This window comes from Linepithema humile, chromosome 5 (assembly GCF_040581485.1).
Source record: "Linepithema humile isolate Giens D197 chromosome 5, Lhum_UNIL_v1.0, whole genome shotgun sequence".
In the NCBI taxonomy this organism is placed as follows: domain Eukaryota; kingdom Metazoa; phylum Arthropoda; class Insecta; order Hymenoptera; family Formicidae; genus Linepithema; species Linepithema humile.
The window spans coordinates 23268046-23281668 of record NC_090132.1 but is presented as its reverse complement, the minus strand read 5'-3'; the positions used below and the strand labels follow the sequence as shown (position 1 = coordinate 23281668).

The following is a 13623-nucleotide window of genomic DNA, read 5'->3' as shown; positions in this document are numbered from 1 at the left end:
TCCGTTAGAGGCACTGTCATCGTTCAGGTCTAATGCAAAACAATGTTTGCTTTCTACATATATATTATTTCATGCTGCATTCTGTAATTTTGTAAACATCTGCAAATGACATTTGTTGTCTGAAGTAAAATATATTTGAGTTACAATTCTGTGTTAAAATTTTCTCCTCATACTGTGTATTTCAATACAATTCTAATAGTTTGAATTGGAAAAACGCAAAATGCCTTTGCCAGCTGCATTAGCTGCACGTCTTGCAAAAAGAGGGTTAATCACTGGATCCGAAAAACACGGTATGTCTAGCTCTAAGAATGTAATCAAGCAATAATTGTTTCTGAAACTTTTACTGCACATTAAATCAATTTACTATTGGTTTATTAAAAAATATTTATATTAATTAGAATAATTGCATGCAATAATTTTACAGAATCTGGGAAGAAAGAAACGAAGAAAAAAGTACATGAAGAAGTAATAGCTGAAGACTATGATAATACAAAAGAGGAGATTAATCAAATTGACATATCTCAAAAGTTCATGGTAAGCAACAAAGTGGTCATGAATTGATAACAAAACTTTCAGTTTTCTCATTGAAAATATCATAGCTTATATTAATAAAAAACAAAGAAGAATATGAATTCACTTAGTTATAATTATTACTAAAAATATTTTATTTAGGGTTACAGTGGATGTCCTAATAAGTATAATATTTATCATGAATGTACAAAGAAATGCAAAGAATTATGGGGATTAGGACATGGGCAACCTTCGGATAAATATTTAAAGCGACAAATGAAATTAATTCAAAAATATCCTTTGCCAGAGACTTGGAAAGCTGTTTATGATCCTGGATCGTAAGTATTAGTAGTTTAAATCTATTTTGTTTCCAAAAATAATTTTGTCTTTTACAATTAATTGAATAATAAGATAATTGATCTTATTTCTATATTACTTTATTGTTATTTAGTGAGATATATCAATATGATTCTTTTCTAAAATCTAACAAAATTTGTTAAATAGTTACAAGTGTTCTTCAACAACATTATTTGTAAATACTATAAATAAAATGCTACTACAAAGTCACATTGTATGAGACATTCTATATAGATCTGATTAATTTATATTTTCAGCGGACAACACTATTATTGGGATTGGTCATCTGATTTGGTATCTTGGTTACCTCCGGGTCATCCTAAGTGCCAAATATCGCAACCTGCGTCTCAATTACGTGAAGAATTGCACTTAAAAGCAGGCGATCAAGATGATAATATGTCAAGTGATGAAAGTGGTAGTGAACAAGAACCAATGGAAGTTAGTAACTCTATTTTTCATGTAAATTTGCAATCTATGATATATAAACGTAATATAATAAAATGAAAATATTTAACATTCACGGAAAACTGCAATTTCTTAGGTGGAAGAAAATGATGTTAAAAAGGACAGAAAAATCGAAAATCGTAATATACGATACAAAGGACCGGACATTAAGCGACCTCTTCCAAGATCTGATAAAATCGACGGTAAAGACAAAAAAGACCGCACGTTAGATCCTATGGATCCAGCATCATATAGCGATATTCCTAGGTATATATCTATCGTATTACAAATTACGTTTACGTATTAATGTACTCTATAATTCTTATTCATATGTAATTATATCATAGGGGAAAATGGTCAGATGGATTGGCTAGACATAACGAAGCTAAAACCGGCGCCGATACAACTGCATCAGGGCCCCTTTATCAAATGAGGCCGTACCCCAGTCCAGGCGCGGTGCTTCGTTCAAACAGAGCTAATAAAGGGGAATCAGAATCACCGAAACCAAAAATCGCGTTTCCTGAAAAACCGGAATAAATGTACCTTGTGATAATATGATTTTAATATATTATATGATTATGTTGATACACTAAAATACACGTATAATAACACAAAATTGCTCTGGAAAAAAAGAAACTGTAAAATAAATACTTTTAGATTAACAAAACCATCATATCGTGTTTTACGATTTTTTTCAACATTCCCCAAAATTTTTCGACTTTTAATGCTTAAATCAACTCAAAATTTTTTTGAAAAAAAGATTTAATCCAAAATTCAAAGAATAATCCCGATACAAGTACATAATGATCGATAATCATTGCGAGAACTTTTATGTGTTCTTTATCTAATTTCACTTGACGACTAAAGAAGATAAAGCCCTCGGCGGAATGCTGGTAGGAAGGAGTGTGGGATCTCGATCGACAGAATTATGATAAATGCTGTTACTGCGGTACAAGCAGCAGTTTGTCGTATTTCGTTCGAGTGACTGCATCGTTAATAATTCATTTTGATAAATCGCGTGCGAGTGGTCTTACGACATCGCGCGATATTTACGAGAATGAGTATCAGTATTGCGTTGACAATACTTGCCATTTTTATATTTACACCTGCCGATAGTGTTGTGGATCTAGATATCGTACATTCCCTTAACGGTGAGTTGCTAACGAGAAGTTTATGAATAAAAATTAATTTTTTTATCGCATTCTATATTCCATCTAATCGCGTGACTGCGATTGACATAACAAATATTCTAATATATTTCTATCTAAGAGATCAAGACACTCGTACGGTCTTACGGATGTTTGTATATTGCAGATAAATTATATGGTTATAGCACATTTCTCGAAGACGTTTCGTATCGTGTATATTATTAGGAGCGACCTTGGTTTAATTATCTTTGCAGATTATAACGGGATTTTTAGTATTATTATCAAGACAATGTGTATATTAAATTATCTGAAATAGAAAATTGAAATGAATAAATACTAAGCAACTGATCTTAAATAAAGAAGTTATATTACAGAAGCTTAATCAGAAATACGTTTTATATTTTAAATAAGTAAAAATAATGAAAATAATCATGGATTAGAAACCGAGATAATCAACATTGTTATCATTTTACTTCGCCGAAAATAGTCAAGGTACGAAAAATTTAGATTACACACATAATCACATCAATCTATATTCTCAATTTATAAGGAAGTAATTTAAAAACTTCCAATATATTCAATTGTAAACTATGCATATAAGTAATACTAGCATTTTGTAGGAAAAGATTTAAAAATGTCACTTTTTACATTTTATATAAAAATGCTTTAAAAAACATAAAAGAATAAATAAATGGATAAATAGATTTTTATAAATTAAATTAAATTGAAAGTAACAAGTATAAAGTTGTATAATTTCACATTTTCTCTGTGTGTGTTTCCTTCACGGATGAACTCAAATAAATATATCATTAAATTTCCATATTTAGTATCAGTGCTATGTAAATTTGATGATACTATGTTAAATTGAGCATAAACAAGTGTTAAGAGAATATTCACGATATAAAACGACTTTTGAAAAATATACTAGTTAAATAATATTATCGTTTACTAGTGTTTTTATATTCGGAAGAAACAGTACATTCAACAATTGTTTGGGCGTTATCTTTTAGAGATACAATCAGTTGAAACTCTTTCTGAATAGTCGTCTTGCTTGTTTAATTAGACAAGAATCTACCTACTATCTCGATTCTCAAAGAATCCTCAAGCTTGCACGACACTAAAAAGAATGATTGGGTCTACTTTGCTGATCCGTTCGACAACGAAATCACGACTCCGCAGGATGAAAATGCAACGGAGAATTGCACGGATCGCTCGATCAACGAGTTCCCGGAGATATTCACGTTCGAGCAGCGTCGTCAGGGCGCAGTGATACTTCATATCTTCTTCGGGTTCTATTGCTTCATTCTGACGGCGTTCGTCTGCAACGACTACTTGTTACCGGCGCTTGACATCATATGCACGCGCTTAAATATCAGCACTGACGTGGCCGGAGCGACTTTTCTCGCTACAGCAAGTTGCTTCCCCGAACTATTTGTAAACGTCGTCGGCACTTTTCTGACCGAATCCGACCTGGGGGTCGGCACCGTTATGGGTGGCGCGGTTTTCAACACCTTTGCGACCCCAGCATGTGGTGCGTTATCGGCGATCCATGTAAGTACACTTGAGCTCTGCTCATTCATATAACAATTAGCGTCGTGATAAAACAATGATAATGTGCCACAGAAGCTTGCTATAATAAATGTAATAGCGTGTCCTACTTACAATTAGCTATACTTAACTATATTTGAGATAAGAGTCATGTATATTTATGGGCATTAAAAACAGGAAACAAGCAGGAAACAAGCAAGAAATTTAGAAATTTGCAAATTCCTTAAATTCTAACAACTGCTTTATCCTGAAGCAACTAATAAATTAGAGTGTCTAATCTTTTAACAATAATGTGTAGAAAAGATTCTTTTAAATGAAATAGAGTTTCAATACACTTATTCAAATACGTTTTTGTATAAAGAACAATGGAATGAGATTTAAACTAAATATGTAAAAAAATGATTAAATTTCCAAATATTCAATTTATTAAAAAAAATCTCTGTTTGATAAACAAATTTTTGCGGGTCACTGTGTGATAATTTACGCGAAACTCCCACCCATGTTATAATGTAAATGTCATTATCAATACGACACCGATATTAATGATATATATCATCTATGTTGTTGCTTATCCATGATACTAGCTTCGATTATTTTCGTTAACGATTATTGCAAATAATGTTTGTTGCAACATAATATTTATCTACCATCATTCGTTTGTGTATACAATACGATAACATTGTCAAAGATTTTATTATCAGAGATTTTTTCTATATGGTAAATTACTTTATCAAAATGATACGTATTAATCATTTTTTTCATCTCAAGACACAAGACAAATAATGATTAAGACACATTATTTTTCTATTGCACTTAATTTTTAAATAAAAATTTATTAATTACATAATGCAGAAACATTAAATTATATGGAATACTTTAATGCAATAATAAAGAATTAAATTTATTTTTTATATTAAATTAAATTTACATTCTTTAACATTGATTTAATATTCACGATATCTATTGAAATTTGATAACTCTGAAGTATAAGACTGAAAAATAGATTAGATTAGACTTTTTCCTCTTTCATAATGATATTGCACTTAGCATAAAGCAGCTAATAAAAACAACGTTCGTATATTGGGATTCCCATTTGTTTGTGTACACTAAGATATCACGAAATTCTTCGTAAAATAATTACATTCTACACACTTCAATAAATGACTACAATGCAATAACAATCTTTATCCGTGTACTTAAGTATTTTTTATTGTATTGATGCACATGATATCACTCCACTTCAGACTAATGGTCTTAAGAATAATTTTTGCAATTTTTTTCATCTTATAAGAAGCTTATGTTTCATGAAGTTACTATCTTGAAAACAAGAAAACTCTTATTCATGGAATGAGTCATTGACATATGTTTATATATATATAAACATAAACTTGAAAAAATACTTCACTCTATTTTTTAAGGACGTAAATTTTTTTAAACTTTAAGACAAGTAAATTTTTTTTCTTTACTTAATTTTAGTTTCTTATGATAGTATTTTGAACTATTTAAAAAACTATATTCATCGATTTCTTACTATTTTAAGTGTAGTGAAGAGGAAAATTGATTAAACTCTATAAAATAAACGTTAAAAATAAAGTGCTTATTCAAGTGTTGGTTACGATATATCAGATAATAAAATGCAATGTATGTAAAATTATGTCAACTATGAGGTCACTTTCATGAGTAATTCCATGTCTTATATTCATGTATTCGATTTTTATTTGCAGAATTACTTTGTAATATTGTTTCTGATATTTAATTTTTAATTGTCCACTTTACTTTTAAATTTATTGCGATAAATTCATTCGTGTCATTTAATATTCTATATTGTAGTGTAAATTATTTTTATGAATACAGTCAATTGAATTTGAAAATTTGATATAAAAACATTCCAAATTAATTTAAATTATCTTATAATTCCTTTTTTAAAAATAATTCAATCGTCCTTGAAGCAAAATTGAATTCATTGCAATCGATTTCATTAATGTTAACATAAATTTTATTCACTGATCAAAGATAATTAAAATTCGAGATTATAAAAATCAATTTATAAGCGAGAAACATACTATCTATAGCTTTTACAATAAGCTTTCTTCGTGCACCTACAATAATGTAAATAAACTTGAAATTTTGTTAACAGGCCATACCATTAGAGTGGAAAATATTAACTCGGGACACTATACTTTATGCGATATCTGTATCCGTCTTAGTGATTGTAATGTGGGACAGCGTGATCATGTTGTACGAAGCGATCATCCTCATGGCACTATTCCTTGGTTATTTGATAATACTGTTCTGCAGCAACTGTTTTGCGCGTTGGTATAATAAGCTTGCCCATCTGTACACTGAAAAAACTGACACTACCACTTTCAGTAAAAATGAAAGTAAGTGCTATCATTGATTTCTTGAAAATATCTCTTGTGATATATTTCCTACAATTGCCACACGCACATACGCACACACATGCCACATGTTTTAACAAAAATGTAATTAACTTTTGAAGTGTGCATTGACATCTTTCATGTGTATTTATCTTGCAATATAAAATTCTATCAGTATTTTATATCAAATCATATTTAAATCTACGTAACATACATTTATTATCTATAACATTTACGTAAAGTATTAAAATAAAAAAATTAATTATGACACAACTGTAACATTTCAGATATTTCATATCACTAATGTGAGTGTTTAATTATCGATCGTAATTGCGTTGTGTGTATGTGTGTTATCGCAATCATGTACATATTTAAATAATAAAAAAATAATTGTACTTATCGGCTTAGGAATTGCTTAGAGTAGTTCATTCTATTCGCTGCAGATTCTTCGCAAACTTCGCATCAACTCCATCGAAAAATTGATGGACACCGAAAATTTGCAGTTACACGAATTTTCACTTTTCACTTCCACTTTTCACAGACTTATGTCGTGATTAATTAAGTCATAATATACGAAATGCAAATTAAATGCAAGATAAAACGCAATTCGTACTGATTATGAGATAAATTAAGCAACAGCTAAAGATTGTTTAGATATTACACTTGTGTTTTTACAAGTAAATCGTAGAAGAAGATACGATCGTCATTGTTCTTAGTAATTATATAGAAGTATTGAGTATTAAGTATTGAGAAATATTGTACTTTCTATATAATTAGTAATTATATAGAAAGTATTGAGAGATGAAAAAATGACAGCAAATATCAGAGATTATGTAAATATAATGAATGAATTCACTCACCGGTGTTGTACCTAAGCTAAGTACACAGTTGTACCTGAAACAATATATTTTAGTTATTATAAATTATCATATACAATTTATGTATGTTGACTATGTATTATTGAATTATTTCTAAACATAATTATATTCAATTGTATAATTATTTAAAATTTTTACTAAATACTGAATATTTTTTAATAAATACTTTAATAAATATCTTCAAACACACCTAACAATAAATATTACAATAAATAGAAACAGATATTACTGTATCGGTGTGTGCCATTGCAATTATATACAGAATTAAATAATGAACAAATAATTCTAATCACCAGCTGCAGTATTGCAGTTTGCAATTTGCAGTTTGCTCCACTCATTACAGATTTTGCTTTCCAATTAAACTGCTCTGCATCAGTCCCATTGAAGAATCGATGAAAATAAAAAAACTCACTGCACTTCACTTATACGGAAATCACATAATTTACGTTATAAATTTGTTAATTTGCGAATGTTGTATGAAATGTAAAGAAAAAAATGAACTTTGTACCATGATGTAGATATTACAGTTGTTACACTTCGCATACTTGACATTTTCTACACATGTATTTAGAATGAGCGAGACGAATGACAATCTAGCCAATCACGCGAAAATTATCGAAAATAGACACAAAGCTTTTGGTGAGCTAAATTATTAAACTAATACAATTAACGAAAAGTACACTCCGCACGTCCATAATTTATGTATCGGAACTAACATATTCATTGTGCCGATCTTAATTCATAGTATAATGATTGACAAAACACTGTTAAATAATACAATTTCGTACATTCGCAAATATCGTGACATCCGTATTGAATAACACATTTCAGCAATCGCCCGTCAACTTTAATCGACATTCGTGACAAAAACTTGCACTTGTTATGCACTTCTAATGGATAAAATATGCGATTAATGGTAAAATGTTCCCGCGCGCGCGAGTTCTGATCTGACTATCAGTAAACATATAAATTGCACATTATGGCGATCAGTAATACTGCCAATATAGAAATTTGTAAGGCCAAGGAACATAAAAAAAACATAAGAAATAAAATTTAGTACCAAACAAATTAGGTAATCATAGTTGAAAATAATCGATTGTGGTTGGTCAATTTGCTGACCACTCAAGTCTTACTTCTTACATTTTTTTATATGCCATGGCTCTAATTATATGCCATAGCATTGGCAATACTGTCAATCGATATTGATTAATGTGCGCCCTCTTTGAACCGCTATAATAATTTCTATTAACAATTAATGCTATGTTGTTAAGATCATTAATAATATTACCGATTGATGCAGTGCGCACTTTTCGCGCCATATTTTTGGCTGCCATGACGCATAGTTTTTACTTCTACGATATGTCAGTTCGGAATGTCAATGCTTCGCGATTGATCGCGTATTTTATTCGTTAAAAGTGCATAAGTGAGTACAATTTTTGTTAGAATGTCAATTAAAGTAGTGGGTAATTGCCGGAACGTATTATTTAACGCGGGTTTGATGATACTCGCGAGTGTTCCACGATGTATCGTGTCGCGGCATTTTGTTGGTTATTGTACTGCAAATTTTTATCCGGAGTATCTCAATTAAAGTGACGAGCGATTGCTGAAAGGATAATTATCTATCGCGTATTATTTGCCGCGAGTGTTCGCGATTAATAAGATTTCGTTGGTTGTTGTATCATCGAACGTATTGTACTGATTTCTTGTCCCGTGGATCGAAATGCAATGCACAATGCTGCAGAATCAGTGATACAGTAAATATGTAGATTCCGATCACTGGTTTCGATGCAGAGATACGCTGTGCTCACGTGGTGTACATTTCGTTAGATGTAGTACTTTGAAAATTTGCGACGTATTTTCGCGAAAGTGCACGAGTTGAGTTTTGTTTGATGGTGTGTATAACTAACAAGTGAATTTTCGGTGTTCATCGATTCTCCAATGGAGCTGATGCGGAACAATTCAATTGCAAGGCGGAATCTGCAGCGGATAGAGCACTACAATAATCTAGCTGGTGAGTATAATTATTTGTTTATTATTTAAATATATACATAATTTGTGTAATAACACATATGTATACATAATCACAACTTATATTTATGATGTGATTATTATATTTGAAAATATTTATCAAGACATTTATTGAATATTAATTAAATTTTCAAATAATTATTTACGCAATTTACTCAATATAATTATTCTATTTAAAATAGAAATAATTAAATAATATGTAATAATCAACATGCATATGATGTATGATAATTTGTAATAACTAAAATATATATTAATTTTTCCAGGTACAGCTGTGGGCGTACTTAGCTAGGTTACAACGTCCGGTGAGTGAATTCATTCATTATACTTGCATAATTGTACAAAATGCTAATTTTATCAATTACTGTTTATTATATTGCGTATTATAATTACTCAAACAATTTATAGCTATTACTGCTCAATTTATCTCATTGCAATATAAAATACTTTTGATATTTGCTGTTATGGCAGTGTCAGAAATTTGCAATCTAAAACTGTGAAAAGTAAAAGTGAAAAGTGAAATTTGTAGAAATGTGGACGTTTATCGATTTTTTTATGGAACTGACACAATCTGCAGCAAATAGAACAAACTGTATTACTGCAACTAGTGAGTATAATTATTAATTTATTATCTAAATATATACATATCTAATTGCCATAATACACACATGCACGATTATAAGAAACGGTCTAAACTTTTTTTTACGAGAAATGATTAATAGTGACTTTTATAATGTATAATGTTATGAAAATCTATAGTCATACAAAAGAAATTTAAAGAAAAGCAAGTCGTAAAATTCTTATAATTACTTTAAATTGAAACGCGATAGAGAGAAGTATTTAGTTATCCGTATTTTTTGTAATGAAAAAATAAGTACAATTATTTTCTTTCTTTCGAAAACGCGTACTTAATTTTTGCGCGTTAGCCGTCGCGGTTATACTACGCTTATACTACTTGAGTATGTTTTCTATGCTTTCTTCACATGATAAGTGCAATGTAATTGCGCTTTACGGCATTTAGAGAATTTAATTATCTTAATTTATAATGTAAATATGCAATAATTGATATATATAACAATTAAAATAGGAGTAAAAATTGAAAATAATTAATATAAGTAAAAATCAAAATTGAGAATAGCTACGAATAAAATATTCACATTGTTAAATACGAGAGTTCATTAACAGTGCGAACTTTATTTGATATTTTAAAATTGTTGCTTATTACGGTCACGTTATGTGGAAGAATGTGGAATAGGGATACAAAGGAGGAATTTACAAGTAGGGAGTACGGAGTGGGAAGGAGGGGAAGAAACGCACGTGTGTAGCGATCCTACCCGTTCAAGCGCCGCCGTGCGAATGGTACAAGATAGCTAGAGAAAATCAAGGACATAGTATGGAATGCATAGCTGCTCGCACGCCGTAATGTCAGAGCCAGCCGGCAGCTCTACGTGACGTAGTCGCAAAAACACAACTACCTACCTACATGAACAGTCTTGAAACACTAACAATGTGAAATATAATATCTTACGTATTATAAGATAAAATACATAAGGTAAATGTACCTTTTACCGAACTGCTCTAATTACCGATCAATTTACTATTTACGCTACTAGAACAATACAGGCGCGCGCACTTATGATAATTTAATAATTATGAAATCTATATATTTTAATAAAATTTTTTTATTTTAAATAACCGTCAAAATAACCTTCGCACTCAATCTATCAAACTGTCAGAATAATCGCGATAACCAATCAGCGTTGCGAAAAAGCGTCAACAATACTTTCGATACATTCGAGTATCGATCTTTTATGTTTTTTTTAAGCGTGGAAAAAATAATAGCCGTTAACAGTACGATCGTCAAAACAACTGAGAATATATTGCATGAAGTTTTATGCAACGAAATCATTTGTTTTGATCATCGTACTGTTAACGGCTATTATTTTTTAACGTAAATAGTAAATTGGTCGGTAATTAGAGCAAGTAAAAGTTCGGTAAAAGGTACATTTACTTTATTCCTTGCGCTTTAAATTTTAATTTCGGAAAATAAATTATTACGATATCTTTTTTGTATCCTGAAAACCTTTATCTATAGATTATTTAATTTATTATCGTTTTTAGTTTATTATTGATTATAGTTTAATATATTATTGATTATTGTGTATTATTATCTAGTATTGTGTATTATAAATTAAGCACAATTTTGTCTTTTTTGGTAGATACTTTACGTTTGAATATTTACTGTTTATTTATTCAATAAAAATAGAAATTGTATAATTGAAATTGAAATAGCATAAATTTGTACATCAGAGATTCATTAATCATGCATTTTCCATTGAGTCGCATAAATATACACTTGGCGTGAGATAGGATCGCGTTTCTTGATAATCGTGTATGTGTCCTATCTAAGATTCTAAAAAGAGACTTTGGATTGTTTATGTATGAATTTGGTACTTTGTTATCCGATAGCTTCTGAAGACAAGGAAGAATCAATGTCTAACGGCCTTTACAGACCGTATTTTCACGGTGAGCTCGTGGCGGAATACAGAAAAAGCATAAGGCAAAACGGCACTCGTAAACCTCCCACTAATGATGTGGAGGCTAATAGTGTACAGGTGCAAAATCATGTGGAACAAGTGGAGGAATACGTGGAACCAGGTATTCACGCAGTCTTGGCCGTTATTCAAGTGATGATGATAAACGTAAAACGGATAAATCACCACGATAAGATAATTTCGACATTAATCAAATCAAATCGCTGTGTTTTTATAAACGCTCATTTTTAGATACTCCCTTTGTATGGCCGACTGGCAGTAGACTAGCCAAAATCTGGTTCTTGTTCGTTTGGCCGTTAAAACTAATCTTGTTCGTTACCATACCGGACAGCAGGTATAAACGATGGAAGAACTGGTATCCGGCAACATTCGTAATGTGCGTCATATGGATCGCAATAGCTTCGTACCTGTCATCGTGGATGACGACTGTTCTTGGCGACACCATCGGCATCCCGGATTCTGTAATGGGTATCACGTTCCAAGCCGCTGGCGGCAATATGCCGGAACTCGTCTCCATCGTAATACTCTCTAGACAAGGTAATTTTTCTGGACAACGCAAATTTTGAGTGGATTAGAAAATTAATGAGAAAAACTATTTACAAAAAGACCGTGAAAGCACGAATGTCAGGATGCAAATAATTACAAATTAAAACAGGCTGATTTTCGCACCGAAGTGTCTTTTTACTCTGCTTTAATTTGTAATATCATTTGCGCTTCCATTTTGCACTCTGCGTTTTCGCCGTCGTTTTTTTTAATTTTTCAAGAACCATAAGTTACATAATTGTATGTCAAGTAGACAACGGCACGGTAAGAGATACACACTTGTATAGCGTTATTCGCGTGCACAGTCGTATTTGAGAAATAAATAAATTTTTTTTCAGGTAACGGAGACATGGCTATGAGCAACACATTGGGGGCCAATACACTAGACATACTGCTTTGTCTCGGTTTACCATGGTTAATAAAAATACTCATGGACAAAAAGGACATCGAAATAGTTTCGGGCGCTCTGCGCTACAGTGTGCTTTCGATTATCGCATGCGTCGTCGCTTTTTACGCGGTTACCGCATTGTGCAAATATCATTTGAATAAGAAAGTAGGTATTATTTGCTTGATATTATATGCAATATTCTTAGTTTTTGCTTTATTATTTGAATTGAATATTTTCTACTCGGTGAACTTACCTATGTGTCCTCCTTAATGTTTCTGCTGTGCTACACAGTGTTTTCGCACTTTATTTAATAGTCAATTTTTTAATTAGTATTATATATTACAATATAATACATTTTCCAATAGTTGAGGGAAGTTAGACCAGTTAAAGTTATTTTTTATCGATTTATGAGGATGTATTTAGGAAATTATCATAATGATAAAAGTTCCTAAGTTGTTTGCATCCTGTTGTTATTCGCAATTGTTGTTCTATTGCGAACTATCTTTGTCAAAGTATTGTTTTTGTTTGTATTTTCTGTTTTAATCATGTATATATATATATATATATACTTCATTTTGATTTTTTCTATCAAATATCAATTAAGAATACTGTTTTATAATAAAATAAATATATAGTTTGTAATATAAACATTTGTTACATTGAAAAAGAAGCACAATAAAAGAATTACTCCAATTTTATCTTACATTTTTTAATAATTTATATACCTTATATATGCAGTTTTCACTTGATCTTGCGAATTAATAGACTAATATTGTCAATATGTTTGTTAAGTACATTTCAAGCGTGATGAAATGTAATGCAATATTCCTCGGTTTCTAATAAGAG

The 13623-nt window shown here is 30.7% G+C and overlaps 2 protein-coding genes across 2 annotated transcripts; both read left to right on the top strand.

Moving 5' to 3' along the window:
- The first annotated feature begins 40 nt into the window (after positions 1-40).
- On the top strand, positions 41-1984 carry PQBP1 (poly-glutamine tract binding protein 1). Its single transcript, XM_012363686.2, has 6 exons — positions 41-290; positions 425-534; positions 673-848; positions 1125-1305; positions 1409-1578; positions 1659-1984. Exons 1-6 carry the CDS (start codon positions 221-223, stop codon positions 1846-1848), a joined length of 897 nt encoding a protein of 298 aa, XP_012219109.1. The 5' UTR covers positions 41-220; the 3' UTR covers positions 1849-1984.
- Positions 1985-2083: 99 nt separating this feature from the next.
- Positions 2084-13500, top strand: LOC105670266 (sodium/potassium/calcium exchanger 3-like). The gene is made up of 6 exons (XM_012363676.2): positions 2084-2462; positions 3523-4010; positions 6145-6388; positions 11761-11949; positions 12078-12383; positions 12728-13500. The coding sequence occupies exons 1-6, from the start codon at positions 2369-2371 to the stop codon at positions 13045-13047; spliced, it is 1641 nt and encodes a 546-aa protein (XP_012219099.1). The 5' UTR covers positions 2084-2368; the 3' UTR covers positions 13048-13500.
- The last annotated feature ends 123 nt before the right edge of the window (positions 13501-13623 follow it).

Excerpts from the sequence above, each read along its gene's own strand:
- PQBP1 (XM_012363686.2), top strand. The coding sequence starts at position 221 with ATGCCTTTGCCAGCTGCATTAGCTGCACGTCTTGCAAAAAGAGGGTTA. Across the intron at positions 849-1,124 it reads GCTGTTTATGATCCTGGATC|CGGACAACACTATTATTGGG; the intron begins GTAAGTATTAGT and ends TTATATTTTCAG. Across the intron at positions 1,579-1,658 it reads TCATATAGCGATATTCCTAG|GGGAAAATGGTCAGATGGAT; the intron begins GTATATATCTAT and ends ATTATATCATAG.
- LOC105670266 (XM_012363676.2), top strand. The coding sequence starts at position 2,369 with ATGAGTATCAGTATTGCGTTGACAATACTTGCCATTTTTATATTTACA. Across the intron at positions 2,463-3,522 it reads TATCGTACATTCCCTTAACG|ACAAGAATCTACCTACTATC; the intron begins GTGAGTTGCTAA and ends TTGTTTAATTAG. Across the intron at positions 4,011-6,144 it reads GTGCGTTATCGGCGATCCAT|GCCATACCATTAGAGTGGAA; the intron begins GTAAGTACACTT and ends TTTTGTTAACAG.